The 17,210-nt window shown below is 36.5% G+C and overlaps 2 protein-coding genes across 3 annotated transcripts; one reads left to right on the forward strand and one right to left on the reverse strand.

Moving 5' to 3' along the window:
• Nucleotides 1–3,157: 3,157 nt before the first annotated feature.
• On the forward strand, nt 3,158–3,844 carry LOC112799676 (berberine bridge enzyme-like 8). The gene has a single exon (XM_025841736.3). It carries the CDS (start codon nt 3,158–3,160, stop codon nt 3,842–3,844), a length of 687 nt encoding a protein of 228 aa, XP_025697521.1.
• A 1,959-nt stretch (nt 3,845–5,803) lies between these two features.
• On the reverse strand, nt 5,804–8,004 carry LOC112801429 (transcription initiation factor TFIID subunit 8). 2 transcript variants are annotated; one of them, XM_025844144.3, is made up of 2 exons: nt 7,411–8,004; nt 5,804–7,079 (listed from the first exon to the last, which is right to left on the reverse strand). In XM_025844144.3, exons 1-2 carry the CDS (start codon nt 7,432–7,434, stop codon nt 5,916–5,918), a joined length of 1,188 nt encoding a protein of 395 aa, XP_025699929.1. In that variant the 5' UTR covers nt 7,435–8,004; the 3' UTR covers nt 5,804–5,915. The 2 variants fall into 2 exon arrangements, with proteins under 2 accessions (XP_025699929.1, XP_025699930.1); XM_025844145.3 differs by having other exon boundaries at nt 5,804–7,289.
• Between the last annotated feature and the right edge of the window lie 9,206 nt (nt 8,005–17,210).

The raw sequence follows: 17,210 nt of genomic DNA on the forward strand, positions 1-17,210 counted from the left end.
CTGTGACTTATTTTGGGTTCATGACTTGATATTTTGAACTCATGAGAAAAAAAATTTATAGGAGGTTTGCTTCTAAATATCCTTCTTTTGTTCCATGATTTTAAAATGTTATGATAAATTTTTCAAGTGGTACAAGGCTTTTAAAATGTTATGATAAATGTTATGATAAACTCCCATCCTTTTCGATTATTGTTATTGTTAGTCCTACAATACAAAATTTCAATGCTGTAGTTATCATGAAAGGCTTTTTCTGTTTTGAATAAATGATTGGAAAAATGGAGCTTTTATGTAAGCACTAATTTTTTATTAGGCGTAATCTATCATAGTGCATATAAATGTTTGCTTGACATGTCTTAGTTTGTGAAGTTTTCATTAGAAGTATGAATATCTCTTATACAAGTCTTTTTTTTCCCACTAAAATACTTCCTAACCTATGTTTCTCTATTAAAAATTTTATGTCTGTTAATGAAGAGTAATTTCTCTAATATATTTGTCATCTGTTTTTTTACAGATTTTGCAATAGGCACAGATGATATGTACAGAACTGCAGAAGCAATCAAACTTGTTGGAGCAAAGATAAAGAATGCAAATTCCTTTGATAGTTCACATTCATATAAAATTTTATCAGCCTTTGAAGTTTTAATATAATGATATCTTCTACTGTTGAATAGTACAGTAACATTGTGCAAGCTCTCAGAAGGGGGGATCTTCGAAAAGGATGGAAGTTTATCATAACATTTATCATAACATTTTAAAAGCCTTGTACCACTTGAAAAATTTATCATAACATTTTAAAATCATGGAACAAAAGAAGGATATTTAGAAGCAAACCTCCTATATTTTTTTTTCTCATGAGTTCAAAACATCAAGCCATGAACCCAAAATAAGTCATAGAAATTTCTAGTACGGAACAATAAAATGGCCTTCTAAAGAGAGTCATTTTTATCTTAGTTCGCCAACCATACAAGAAACTGAAGGAACCAAAACATCACTTCTTGTTTCAGAGTCAATGCAGATTATGACACCACTCCCTTTTATTAATGAATTAATCAATTCAGCAAGCTAGGCTAGTCCACCAACAACTAGAAAACCAGTCCCAATTTGCATTCCTTCTACCAACAATCCGAATTTGCAACCGGAGTCAATTGCTCTTCTAAGCACATAAATACTTATTAAAATATGAAAAAGGGTAAGCATCCATGAAACCAAAAAGTTCACCATATTACAGATTTTTGGCAAAACAGAAAAATCCCAATAACAGAGGCATTGATACATTATATTGACAAGAATAACAAAACAAAATAAAGAGATTGAATCAAATAGGAAACAAAAAGTGATTAAAATTCAGACAATCATGTGATTAAAATCATGTTCCGTTCGAAGAAATTCCAATTAATAATGGCATGAGCAAGGCTAAAGCATGCTAATATTTAACAAAATCTCAGCCCCAATTTGCTTCTCTGCCACCAATTTACAATCACGGAGTCAGAAGAGATAGCGGAGTCGAGGAGAGAGCAGGATCTTCTTGGTACGGCGATGGACTTGTTGTGCTTCAATGCAGTGGAGCAGAGCAAAGCAGAGGAAAGCTTCAGGCAAGCAGTAAGCAGTGGTACATGACGGGTTTCATTTCTCGCAGCTGCAACAGATTTGAACCATGCACAACTAGAGGAGATGGTGAGCAGCTCTGACAAAAGAGAGGAAGTAGAAGACGCCGGTGCCGCCGTCTAAGTGGATCCAACAGAAACAGTACTGATTGGAACTCGAGAAAAAAGGTTTAGGGTTAGAGGGCTTCTTCTTCTTCTCCTTTAGCAGAGAGAAGGAAGAGGAGGGAGGAGACGAAAAACACGAAGCTAGATGAACAACTTTTTTTTTTCTTTTCATGTGTTTTTGTTTTGTTTTTTTAAATTATTTAAGATTTTAAAATATAAAATTAAAGTTAGTTGAATGTTAAAATTTAATTAATTTAAAATGATAATTTTTATTTAACGTAAAAAAAAGGATATTTAAGTTTTTTTTGTATATTTATATAAAAAAATATTTTTATTAAATTATAAGAGTATTTTAGTAAAAATAATGTTAAGATATATATTTTAAAAAATAAAAATTAAATGTTGACGAAGATAATATAATTTATATGGCGTTTTGTTATTTGTCCACGTTTTTATTATATATTTATATCAGTACGTATAAATTTATAATCGTACCGTAGCAAACACTAACAATTATATATATATATATATATATATATATATATATATATATATATTATTTATAAATCATATTAATTAAGATTGATACATAATAAAAAAATATAAAAGATTTATTGGAATAACTAATAATTAGTAGAATTTTAGTCATCAAATATCAATTTTTGTATAATTTAAAAGAATATACTTTTGTAAAATATTCTAAGAGAGAAATATGCATATTCGAAAAAAAATACACCACGTCAATATTATGGCGTCAAAATATTATCTATTGTAAGATAATATAATAATAATTGTAAATATTAAGTTAAATAAGCTAATTTTGTGTTATATTTTATTTTTCTAATATTATTATAATCATTGATGATGAGTTTATATTAAAAAATCTAAAATAAAATAATAATCTCCCTTTCCCCCTTTATTAAGCGAAAGATCAAAATATGAGTGAGATAGAGATTAAAATTGTTACGAGCAAAAAAAAAATTTGCACATCCAACGCAAAATCTAAAAATTACTACGCATTTAAAATTAATTTTAATTATTAGTTCTTGAGTCTTTTTAATTATTATCACATCTTGTAAGCAACAGTTCACTATGTTAGAAATAACAATATTGACTTTCACCCAAGAAAAAAAAGAAATAACAATATTGACAAACGTAACGTAATATAAATCAATATATATATGTGTTGTGAGGTCAAAGGATAATTGAGTTACATTATGGATTTGTTCTTCTTAAAAATTCATGGGTCAAATTGGGAGGTAACCCAAGCCGGTGTTGTATGTTCTCATTATTTCATTCTGTAATATTTGTTTTTGCATGTTCAAGGGCGCCTTATAAATTCCAACACAAACCATGCCAAAAAATATAGACTCATCATAAAAAAATACTCTTATCTTTGTTAAAAATTAATATACAGAAAAATTATTAAGCTAAGATAAAGAAAAAAAATGGTAGTTCGTTCTAATAATATTAGAGCATTACCATCGTTATTATTAGTTCCCATTATTGTTGTGTTATTAGTTTCCTTAGCACCATGTTCAACTTCAGCTTCAAATTCAAATCCCTCAGCTCACAAGACATTCATTCATTGCCTTGTAAACCATTCAGATTCTTCTCACCCAATAAGCTCAGCAATTTTCACACCAAAGAATGCCTTATTCACTTCGGTGTTGGATTCCTACGTTAGAAACCTTCGTTTCAACACGTCGACAACAAGAAAACCATACCTGATAATCACTGCTTTGCATGTATCTCACGTGCAAGCAGCCGTTGTTTGTGGTCAAAAGCACAACCTGCAAATGAAAAATCGAAGCGGCGGCCATGACTACGAAGGAGTGTCATATGTGGCTGAAGTGCCGTTCTTCATCCTAGACATGTTCAACCTGAGATCCATTGAGGTTGACATAGAAAGTGAAACAGCTTGGGTGCAGGCTGGTGCACAGTTAGGTGAGGTGTACTATAATATTGCTAAGAAGAGTAAAGGTCATGGATTTCCAGCAGGGGTTTGTCCCACAGTGGGTGTTGGAGGGCACATAAGTGGTGGTGACTATGGCAATATGATGAGAAAATATGGTCTTTCAGTGGACAACGTTCTTGATGCACAAATAGTTGATGTTCAAGGTATACTATATTAAGTATTAACTAATAGAGGAGTGCTACACATACAAGTCATTTTTGTTTACAAGTCTTACAAGTTGGGTCTAACACGTGCGTTACTGAATCATCTTCGCGTGTTTCATCTTCGTTTCCTTTTTTACGAAAAAGAAGAAGAGACATAGAGAAAGAAGAAGAAGAAGAAGAGGAGGAGGAAGAGGAAGTACGGAGAAAGAAGAAGAAAAAGAGGCACAAAAAAAAAACGTGAAAACGGCATGAATATAAATGACATGTATGATTTGTATGGAAAAGCGTTCTCTCTTTGCCTTCGATCTCCTTCTGTTTTTTTCGATTTTCATGGTTTTTGAAATCAAGTTTTGAAATTGTTTTGAAGATGATGGAATTTCAGAAATACACCCAAACGATTACAAAAATACACCCAAATAATTACAGAAATACATCCAAAGGATTACAGAAATACACCCAAATGATTTAAGAAATACACCCAATATAGGGGGAGACAGTATATTTCTTTTTGAAATCTTTTAATGTTTTGCTGGTTAAGGATGAGGCACATGACAGAGACAATCTAGAAAAAAATCTAGAAGAACAGTAAAATAGTACCTTGAATAATGGTTCTTCATTTTTTCTAGTGATTTTGATGAAGGAGAAAGAGAAAACGAAAAGAGTAGAAGAAATTTCAATAAAAAAAAAAAAGAGGGAGGAAGAGGTGTGTTGATAACGATGATAACGAGAGAGAAAAATTATGAAAAAGAAGAAAAAAAGATACGGAGGAAGAGGAAGAGGAAGAGGAAGAGGAAGAAGAAAAAGAAGAAAAAGAGGCACAAAAAATAACGTGAAACAGCGTGAATATAAATGACTTGTATGACTTGTATTGAAAATCACTTGTATGTGTAGAATTATTCTAATATAGAAAAAGTTTAAAAAGGGACTCAATTTTTTTTTCGGTTAATATTCATTAATTTTTAAGATTTTTTGTTATAAATTTTAAGTTTTAAATTTTAAATTATACTCTTAATTTTAAAATAGAAATTTATGTATAGCTGTCTTTATATAAAATTGATATAGTTAAAAATTATTAAATAATAATTTAATCAAATATGTCAAATTATTTAATTATTTTTAACTATCAATTTTACATGAGGACATTTGCATATGAATTTTTATCTAATTTTAAATTCTAACTCTAAGTTTTTAAAAAAATAAAAGTTTAAAAAATAATTTTATAATAAAAAATTGAGTAATAATATTAGCTAATTAAAAGTTGATTTTTTATATTAAAAAATGTTATTATACACCAAAATCAACTACTAATATAAACAGCTACCAATGTATTTGTGATTTTGTATATAAATACATTTGTAGTTAATTATTTTCAATGTGTATTGTATTAATATTTGTATTTAGTATGGATTTTATATTGATATGATTTGTGATTGATTTATTACACGTAAATAACTATTATATTAAAATAGCTACCAATGTATTTGTGATATTTGTATATAAATAATTTGTATAATTATTTCATTTATTTTTTTATATTTTATTCTATATTTTATTTGATATTTTTTTTTTTTTTTTTTTTTTTTTTTTTATTATTTAGTTTAATTTTTTAATTTAAAACCAAGTGAACTAAAACATTATTTTGCTAAATTTTTTTTACTCTATATGTGTATCAAAAAAAATTTACCTAATTAAATGAATCGATTTTTGTAGAAAAACTTTTTTAAATCAAGAATCCATAAACAAAATAGTAAATAAACAAAGGTTAAAAATTTGATGATAAAACAGAGTAATGTAGTCTAACCTTTTCGATGAAATGCAGAGACTTCCAAAACCTTTCCCTCAAAATGAGGGAAGCCATGCAATCCCATTACATTGATATTTTTTATAAAAGATGAAATAATATTAATAAAAGATAGATAAAAAAAATCAATAAAGATAAAAGAATAAAAATAAAAATTCGAACACAAGTCACAGCCACAGAAAAAAAGGTTTTAATTAAGACAAAAAAAGGGTTAACCCTTGAAGGTCTTCATTTTTACAAACTCAATTCCTACATCATCCAACAAATCCAGTCAATAAATTAATCTACAACAGAGTGAGTTCTTGTGGGTTTTCCATAGATTGTTTGAGAATAAGCTCAGCTCTCCTCTTCTTATCATCCCTCTCGTCTTCTCTACCAGCCAAGGCTGCTGTTCGTGAAGCATCCTTCTTCTGATTCCTCATATCCAAGGACTCGTGGATAAGCTTTTTTCCAGCCCTGAACTTGAAATAAACAGTAGGTCTCACAGCTGGAAGAACTGTTCTCCCTTGCATCCCGTCATCTTCGCACAAAACACCACTACTCCTCATCATCTCAATTGCAGGAGCAAATGCCTCCAACACAGAAACATGATTTGCAATCATATCAACATCATCAGAAAGCTTCCCCGGCAAGGGAACTGGAGAAACATCTTTGTTAACCACAGGAGCCTTAAGGTAAGGGTTCTTATCACCCCCTTCACCTTCTCCTTGTCTAAGTGAAGCACCACCACCACTCGGCACAACCACATTAGAAGTCGTATTGCGTGTTTCTACTGAACCACTACACAACAACAACCTCTTCTGCAAGCTCAACAACGACCTCTCAGCCTTTCTACGTTGCCTGGCCTGTTCAACCTTGTCTTCCCGGGGATCACAAGTCCTCTCATCCCACATAGGCGTGTGAATATAAGTGTGAGGGTCCGGCAATGCCGGCAACCAAGGCGGTATATGCTTAGAAGGTGGTGCCTCCCCCATTTGCAAGAAACTAGGGATAACTTTCCGCTGCCGAATCACTGGAAAATTCGATATTGGCTGAGCGAAAGGAACCTCATCACCGCAATTCACAAACCTCATAAGATCCCTAACAGTTCCTGAACCTAAAAGGCATTGACTTTGACCAGAACCTATGAAACCCTTGACCTGTTCTAAATCCTCTAACCCTAGAATCAAATCAAAGACACTACATTGCGATCTACCAGCAAGGTTAGCATAAAATTCAGCAATTTTCCCCAAGTCAATAAGGTAGCTAATTGTGACATCGGAAAGTGCTTCGATGGCGGAATTCTTGACGCCATTAAACCCTGCAGATTCGCAAATCTGTGCCACGGCTATTCGAGAAACCGCACGCCCAAACTCGTCAGATGAAGCTCTTCCTCCAACTCCTCCATGGTCGATGGTCCGTCGATTAGGGTTTCCTAATTTTACACTTTCTAATGTAGGATTACAACACTGAAGAGAATAAAGCATTGTTTGGTGTGAAGATTGATGAAGTTATGAGGTGAGAAAGGTCAGAACAATTAATCAATAACCAAGTTATCAACATTCAACAATTAATCAATAACCAGCATCCAGTAATAAACTGAACAATAAAATGAACCATTAAACAGCAAGCCACTGAGCCAGCAACAGCAAGTAGCAACAAATCAACAATGCATTTGTCTGTAAGTATTAACGTGGAAAAAAAAGGCTATAAATCAACAAAACTTAGCAACAAATCAACAAATCAACACTAATGAACAGAATTACCAGTAAACACTAAACAGCAAATGGTCAACATTACCTGAATCGGTGGCTCGGGCTCCATATTGACTTGGGAGGAAGGCTGAGTGAGAGACTGGGAGCTGCCGTGCTGGGTTGAACTGATGGGTTAGGGTGGTGGCGTCTCAACGGCGGCGGCGTGGTGCTGTGCTGCCGTGTCGAGTCGGTCGGTGGTGGCTTCGTGTTGGCCTGATGTGCAACGGGCCGAAGGCTTCGCGGTGGTGGCTGGCTGGGTGCGCAGGTCGGCAGGTGTGGCGATTTGGAGAAGAGGGAGCGATGAGTACTGACTAGGTTAGGGATTGGGGATTTGGGGGTTAGGGTAGACGCTGCAGTTTCGTTTGGGGTGCCTTTCGCCAAAAGTGGTTCTGGAACGATTGCTATATCTTACGAACAATTTTGTTTTGGGGTTGGTTGACAATAGTCTTTTAAGTCTTTGAAAAAGAAAAATTAATGTATAGTACCACTGCGTTGCCGATTAAAATTTTCTTTCGCTCGTTTCAGGTGGTCCCGTCTATAGCTATTGCTTTCGTGTCATATGAGATGGCGAAGGACATGCTCGGAGTTGAATTTCGGATATCTGACTGAGGAATTAACTAGTTGTTGGGTTTTCGTTGGCATTTGCCAGATTTGAAAGTGGAAGATGGTTAAATACTATTGATTCTGTAAAGTAAACTTCATGATTCTGTCTACCTACCAAGAAAAATAAAAAAGTAGAGTAACGATTCGATTCCTGTCTTTTTTTTCCCGAAAAATGTCCATTTCCATTTTTGCCATTGATTTTAGTAAGACAATGCGGTTCTTTTGCAAGTTGGACGATAAGTATTAACATACAGGTTAAAAGTTATTATTTTATTTAAAAGATATAAAAATAAATAATTTTTAAAAAATTAAAACTTACTACAAAAAATAAGTTAAACAATATTTAAATAAAAACTCATAGGCACCATAAAATTAGTCTAACATAAAATAGATAAAGCTTGATTTGTCATTAAATTTAAATTAATTAATAACTTATTTATTTTTATTTACTCAGATAAAATAATATTATTTTGACGTTAAATTGATCAAGAATTTATTTGTGAGAAATCTATCACACTAAATATATGGTAGAATAAATATAAATTAATTAATAAATTATAAAATATTTAAATTTAAAAATATTATTTATTATGACACTAAATAAATAATTCTCAATATAATTTTTAAATATATAAATAGTAAAAATTAAAATGCAATTTGTACTATATCTCTGAGATCTCGGCCAAAATCGAGTTATACCTCGGCGTAACGGCTTCCACTCAATAGTTCATTCATCAAAATTGCGGAACCAGCTCACTCGCCAGAATATCGGGACCAGTTCATTCACCAAAATCTCGGAAAAAAATTGACCGTTAAGCTATGTATTAATCTATAAAACCGAGGAAAAGACTGAAAAAAAACACAAGACGAAAACATTCCTGCTTAAGAAAATCAACTCATCTCTAAAAGTCTGCTCTGGAGCTATTTATTCCTTAATCTTGTGTACACGTTATTTATTTTATTCCCTTATTTACTTGAGCGTCGGAGTCCCTTTTACAAGTACCACGCACGGGTTCGAGTTCGCAAGGACACCACTGGCTTGGACAAATTTGCTAGACAGCAAGATTGACGTAGAGCCGACATATAGATCAGACGAAGTATCCTTACAAGAACATTTGGCACCCATCGTAGGGCCCAATGTTAATTCCACCCCACCTGAAGTTATAATTATTTTAACTCATTCATATCTGTTGTATATCTCTTTTTCTTTGCAGAAAAGGAAGCATGACTGATCACTCGGAGACTCAGCAACCCTCCCGAACTAACACCGACCTCGTGGCTACTAACACCGCCCTCCTAGCGGAAAACCAGCGGATGGCCAAGCTGTTAGCAGTACTGCAAAACAACGAAGATTAGAAAGTTGATAACAAGAAGACAAACGTTGATCAACACGAAGAACATTAGTCAGAGTCCAACGCAAAGACAGGAGAGACTCCCCCAAAAACCGGGAGACGACGAACCAATCCATTCTCCGAGGAGATAATAAAATACAAAATGCCTAAGAACTTTACGCTCCCGATGACCCTGACACCATATAAGGAAATCAGGGATCCTAAAGTTCATGTCACGAAGTTCGAGTCCATGATGTTTCAAAACAGTGACTCTGATCCTATTTTATGTCGATTCTTTCCCACTTTTTTAGATGGAGCTGCCTTATTATGATTTTCTAATTTTCCTGCAGGGTCCATAACTAGCTTTGATGAGTTCTCCAAGATGTTCATCAATCATTTTGCAACATCTAAAATCTATGTGAGGGACTCAGATTACCTCAACACGATTAAGCAAGGGCAGCATGAGAGTCTAAAGGATTACATGACGCGTTTTACCACGGCGTTCATGGAAATCCCTGACTTGAATCCAGAAGTACAGTTGCATGCTATCAAAAGCGGTCTCCGATCTGGAAAATTCCAGGAAGCCATAGCTATGGCTAAACCGAAAACATTGGAGGAGTTCTGAGAGAAGGCCATTGGACAAATCGAGATAGAAGAACTGCGCAAAACGCGAATGAATGAAAGACCATCATCACGAAAAGACGACGACAAGCCGAACAGGTCCAATATCAAAGACCACAGAAAACTTTTAAACTAACGCCAAAGTTTGATTCTTATACCAGGTTCAATACGAGAAGAGAGGACATAATCAAAGAAATATTGCACAACAAGCTCATAAAGCCACCAGTCAAGGCAGGAACATACCAAGATCAAAAGTACGTGGACAAAGGAAAACATTGTGCATTCACCAGAAATTTGGCCACACCACTGATGAATGCATAGTAGCCAAAGACCTATTAGAGAGATTAGCAAGACAGGATTGCTGGACAAATACATCAGCTCTAGGAGTCGGAATGAAACAACTGACATGAACAAGCCAAAGTATAACTCGGATCATAAAGAAAAAGGATCATGGCGGGACCCAGTAAAGACCCCCACCTCTAAAGGAGTCATAAACTACATATCAGGAGGTTTCGCTGGGGGAGGCATAATAAGCACAGCATGGAAACGAAGTTACCGAACTATGATGACAATGGAAGGAACTCAACATAACTCACCAGCTCCGACCTCCTCCGCCGACATCAGCTTCAATGCTAGCGACTTTAAATCACAGACGCCAAATTTAGACGACCTAGTAGTAATTCCAGTACACATGGGGAAATAACCGTGAAAAAGGTGTTGCTCGATCCAGGAAGCAGTGTCGATGTCCTATTATACTCTACATTCAAAAAAAATGCAATTGAGCAACAAGTCGTTACGGCCATCGGGAGGAGAACTGGCAGGCTTCTCGAGTGAAAGAGTCCCCATATCAGGTTATGTGTGGTTGAGAACAACACTAGGAGAACCCCAAACTCCAAAACACTGGACATACAGTTCCTGGTGGTCGATTGTGTTAGCCCTTACAATATCATTTTGGGACGCCCATCCCTTAACTCTTTTGGAGCAATTGTCTCCACCATTCATCTATGTGTCAAGTTTTTTTTGCAGGACAACAAAGTAGCAATAGTCCACACTGATCACAAGGAGGCCAGACAATGCTACAACGCAAGCTTGAAGAAGGTCACGAAGGAAGCCATTCCGAGAATTAATTCCGTGTACAACTTGGAAAGCATCCCACACCTGGCGGAAATAGATCCCAGAGACGACCATAGTCGTCCCTCTCCAACAGACGATCTTGAAAAGGTACAACTAGATAAAGCAAATCAATATACTAATATTGGCTCAGCTTTTTCTGCAGAAACAAAACAACACATGAAAAGCATATTGAAGGAAAATACCGACTTATTTGCCTGGACCCCTGCCGACATGCCAAGAATCGACCCAAACATCATATGCCACAAGTTGGCGGTCAACCCTAATGCTCGGCCTATAAGACAAAAGAAACATAACCTCGAAACCAAAAGAAGAAGTGCAGCAGTGGCAGAAACATAGAAACTGCTTGATGCAGGTTTCATCTGAGAAATTCGCTTTTCCTCATGGTTGGCAAACGTAGTTATGGTTAAAAAGAGCTCAGAAAAATGGAGAATGTGTATCAACTTCACATATCTAAATAAAGCCTGCCCAAAGGATTCATACCCACTACCGAACATTGATAGGCTAGTGGATGACACCTCGGGATACCAAGTACTAAGTTTCATGGACGCATATTCTGGATACAATCAGATACAATGCACCCGGATGACGAAGATAAAACAGCATTTGTCATCGACTAAGGTAATTTTTGTTATAAAGTAATGCCCTTTGGATTAAAAAATGCATGAGCAACCTATCAACGGCTAATGGACAGAATATTAAAAAAAACAAATCGAACGAAATATTGAAATATACATAGACGATATGGTTGTCAAATCCACCTCTGAAGAACAACATGAAGCCGACCTTCAAGAAATTTTTCAACGACTCCGAACTTACAACATGAGACTAAACCCAGAAAAATGTTCTTTCGGCGTACAAAAAGGCAAATTCCTTGGATTTATGTTAACAAGCCGAGGTATAGAAGCAAACCCTGAAAAGTGGTAGGAGGTCTTGAACATGCAATAACCAAGGACGATCAAGGAAGTACAACGACTCACAGGTTGCCTAACAGCCTTATCCAGGTTCCTACCAGTCGCGGCAACCAGGACCTATCATTTCTTCAAAATCATGAAAAAATTGGATAGGTTCACCTGGATGGAGGAGTGCGAAAAAGCGTTCGCAGAATTTAAGCAAATTCTGGGATCACCACCTATACTGAAGAAACCAGAGCAAGGTAGACCACTGTTCTTATTTCTTTCAATTTCCACTAACACTGTCAGCTCTGTCCTTGTAACAGAAGCAGGGAAAGAACAACAACCAGTGTATTTTGTAAGCAAGGTATTACAGAATGCCGAGACAAGGTATCCAATGATAGAAAAATTGGCATTTGGTATAGTAATCACTACTCGGCGCCTGAAACATTATTTTCAAACACACCCAATCATAATTCGGACGGGTCATTCTCTGCGACAAATACTGTCAAAGCCAGACTTAGCAGGTCAAATGATGAAATGGGCAATCAAACTCTCCAAAATCGATATATCATATCATCACGAGGATCACCTAGATTGCAAGCATTAGTCGACTTCATATCAGAATTCATAGATAAAGAAGAACACATAAAGACATGGGAGTTATACGTGGATGGAGCATCAAATGAAAGCGGGTGCGGAGCAGGAATCCTCTTAAAAGACGATGATGGAGTCCAAGCCGAATAGTCCATCAAATTCCTCTTTGAAACAAGCAACAACTAGTATAAGTACGAAGCTCTAATAGCAGGTTTAAGATTGGCCAAAGAAGTAGGGATTTCCAACTTGAAGGCACACTGTGACTCACTACTCGTAGTACAATAGGTAAACGGCCAATTTCAGGTACGAGATCCACTCTTAGAAAGATATTTAAACTCGGTCAAAACCCTAACACAATCTTTTCAAAATTTTGAAATCCTACATATACCCAGAGAACAAAATGTCAGAGCCTATATCTTACCAAACTAGCTACACGTAGGGTAACAAATCAAACAGATAAACTCCACAATATTACACTAACAGAGTCGAGATTAGATATAAAATTTGTTTTAAGCATTTCACAGGAAGAAGATTGACGAAACACATTTATCCGCTACATAAAGAGCGGAAAAATACCAGAAGGCAAAAATCTGAGGACATTCAGATACAAGGCAAATCAGTATACCCTACTAGGAGCAGACCTATACAAGCGTGGTGTTTCTGGACCTCTTTTGAAATGTCTCGGACAAAAATAGGCGGAGAATACCATGAACAAACTACATGAGGGAATTTGCGGAAACCATATTGGAAATAGAAGCTTAGCCACAAGAACACTCCGAGCAGGGTATTTCTGGCCGACACTAAGGACAGATTGCAGAAATAAGGTGCAAAGCTGTGACGCATGTCAAAGATGTGCACCACTCATTCACAACCCAGCTGAGCTCTTACATACCACAAACGTCAGCTGGTCATTCCACAAATTTATCTTGCAGGCCTTAAAAAAGAAATTAACAGATGCCAAGGGACGATGGGCCGAGCTCATACCATAAATTTTGTGGAGTTATAACACAACACCCCACACAACAACAAATGAAAGCCCATTCTGACTAGGACATGGCGCAGACTGTATGATACCCATAGAGATTAGCCAAGGATCCACCCAGACCGAGTACTTCAATGAGCAAGACAATTCGGAAGCAAGATCAACAGAGCTGGACCTTATAAATGAAGAAAGAAGCCTCATTGGTTTAAGACAGCAAGCCATGCAAGCAACCATACGAAAACAATACAACAAAAACGTAAGGCCACGAACACTACGAGAAGGAGACTTAGTTCTGCGACAGATGGAGGAAGCCCGAAAACCACCAAGACACGGGAAGCTTGCAGCCAACTAGGAAGGCCCTTTTCGAGTATCTAAAGTCATCGGAAAAGGAGCATACTCCCTCGAAACCTTAGAAGGGACACCTCTCCCTAATACATGGAACATCTCATCTTTGAGAATCTATTATAGTTAAAATTCTTGTATAAAAAGGAACTGGCCAGGTACTCTTTTTCCTGATCGCAAGGTTTTATCCATAAGGAGGGTTTTACTCGGATAGGTTTTAACGAGGCCGACCATTTCATACATCAAAAAACCCATTCATGTCAATGAACTTTACATTCAGCTCAACTAGCCATGGTCCAAATATCACCAAATATCCACCAATCAAATTGACTAACCATTCGATGGGAAATTGACTAGCGCAACAAACTGACCACATAAGTCAGAATAAATACTACTGTCAAAATTTCAAATAACAAAAACCATTATCAAAATCTACAACCATTATTTAACTAGCAAACGAAAGCTAAGTTAAAATCCATACATGAGCTTTTCATAAAAGCATCGTCAAGTCAAACACCAAAACAGTAACTAAATATAAAAATTCAAAATATTCCGAAAACATCGGAAAAACAAATACATTTTTAAGAAGGAGGAGGAACACTCTTAGCCTGATCCTCGACACCTTCATCATCAACAAGTTGAACATTAACAACAATCTTGGCCACACTGAGTTTCCCCACATCAAAATTTGGGAAAAACAACGAAACTTGGCTGACGACACGTTCAAGCCCAGCTATAAACATATCCATCTTCTCCTCCTCAAGCTCAGTAAGACGAGCAGTCATTTCACCTTTAAACTTGTCATTTTCCTTGGCTTCAACTTGCATTCGCCTAATCTGTTCCTGAAGACGCCCTAGTTCATCTTTTTCTTTCAGCAACCTAACCTCTTCCTGGAGACTATCTACCTCATCTTCTTTCTCTTTCACCCTCGCAGTAACATCAACAACAACCTTTTCTCTTTCTTTCAACAGGTGCTCAAGAGACGACACTTTTTTCGACTCCGCCTGCTGTTCTGAACCCAAAAACTCAGTAGTTCGCCCAACACACATTAGACGAGAAGCAACAATCTACAAAGACAGCAGAGAAAAACGATCAAGAACCACACAATGATGAAAAACAACCAAAATGAAAAGCTGCTACCTGACTGAATCTTCCCATCCCCTCTACCCCTGTCCGACGCGTGAGACTCATATCTCCAAGATACTGAGAAACACGATCAACAAGCTCGGAAATTGGAAACTGGTCACCCCATAAAGAATGCAAGTTTGACCCAGGGATAAAGCTAGGGGTGGCAAGCGGGGAAGCCCGTCCCGCCCCGCCCCGCCCGCCAGAAGCCCGCCCTTTGGCGGGCTGGCCCGCCCCGCCCCGCCTAATTAGGCGGTCCTAGAATCCTAGCCCGCCCCGCCTAACTGCGGGCTGGCGGGCTAAGCCCGCCAAAGCTCCTCTTTTTTTTTTTTCACTATTAACTACGAAGTAATATATATAATTTCACAACCATATTAATAAATTTATAATTTCTAATGGCATAAAAAATTATATTTTTTTATATTCAGAAACATTAAAGTCTTTGTAATTATAAATATCTAATAAATATAATTATAAACCAAATTTTCATTCAAAATATAAGTATAAATATTCTATCCAAAGCAAAATAAACATAATCCAAAACATAATTATAAATATTGTCTCCAAAATAACATAAACATAATTTAAAACACTCAATTTTTATCTTCATACTCTTGTAAGTTAGGTTGGGGGAAGTTAGGTTATAGGAAAAAAATTGCAAAAATACCCCTCACTAAAAAAAACCTTAGCCCGGCGGGGAAGCCTGCCCCGCCCCGCCAAAGCCCGCCAAAACCCGCGGTTTAAGCGGTGCGGGTTAAGCGGGCTTTTGCTATTTGGCGGTCCCGATTTTCCAGCCCAGCCCGCCTTTTTTGGCGGGTTATGCGGGCCGGCCCGGCGGGTTTAGACCCGTTTGCCACCCCTAGATAAAGCCATGCAATCTTTGCTGCCTTTCAAAAACAGATTTCACTGCAGCGTTCTAATCACCTTCAGAGATGACCTCCAGAGACTTCTCCAACTCCGTCCTCTTCCTTTTCGGAGAAGGAGGGGCCTGAGCAGCAGAGAACGTGGCATCCCCATCTGTCTCCTTCACAACCCCAGACACAGAGTGCCACCCTTCTCCTCCTTTTTCTTCAAATATGCTTGGAACTTATCATCATTCAAATTGGGCATCTTACTACCTGCAGCTGCGAAAGAAGAAATTCAGTAAAAAAAATAACCAAACAACATGAAGACTTGCAAAATCAAAATTACCTATATACAATTTCAGCCCTTCAATATCATTTTCTACATCATATTTCAACAAATCAGGAATAGGCAAACATTCCCCAGCAGCGAAATTCTCAATTAGAAACTCCAACAAATAGTCCTCTTCCTCATTCCTCTTATTAGTTTCAAGAATTTGCAACGGTTCCAAACACCAGTACAAAGGAAACCTTTCTATCATTTCGTCATCAAGATAAAAGGGATATATAGACTCCAAAGCACGGACTTTTACAAACATTGACTTAAAATTTTTAAATAAAGATTTATATAACAAAAAGAGGGAACGGCCAGGAAAGCTACTTAGAAAAATCCAGAGCCCTTTGCGAACCCCCTTAGACTGAAACAAGGAAAAGAAAATATTCAGCGAAGGAGGAATGTTAAAAAAATCCATCAGAAGCTCAAACACGCGCAAAAATGCCCACGAATTTGGGTGTGATTGTGACGGAGCACAGTTCAACTGAATTAAAACTTTGCATTCGAAATCCGAAAACGAAAATCTCACATGCGGCTCAGTTAGTTAAACATGAAACATACATATAAAAGTAACCCCAATCCCCCTTCTCTCACAAACTCTATCCTCACTAGAACAATGGAGGAACTCAATACGAATACCAGAACCAAGCCTAACAAACCTTGGGGGCTCTAAGACCTAAAACGATTCCCGATTACAATACGACGACACCCGAGTCTTAACATCATCGTGAACCCAATGATAAGGATTCTCCTTGTTCACCTCAACAACTTTCAACTTTTCTTTCTCTTTAATCATTCCTTTTTTTTAGAATATAACAAATGAGAAGAAACTCGAAACAGATGCTAAAGAAATGAAAAGACAGATACAAGGTGAGAAGACTAAACTCTGAAAGACATGATTTCTTACTTATCAACACCCTTTTTGCAAAACTGAAGACTTGTTTCGTAAAAGGCACACATTTAATTACAACCAAATATTTTAGTGGGAAGTTGAAAAAACAATAACTTATGCACCCAAATGCAAAATGGTCTGGCTCCATCATTG

The sequence above is a fragment of the Arachis hypogaea genome, chromosome 5, assembly GCF_003086295.3.
Source record: "Arachis hypogaea cultivar Tifrunner chromosome 5, arahy.Tifrunner.gnm2.J5K5, whole genome shotgun sequence".
Taxonomy (NCBI): Eukaryota; Viridiplantae; Streptophyta; class Magnoliopsida; order Fabales; family Fabaceae; genus Arachis; species Arachis hypogaea.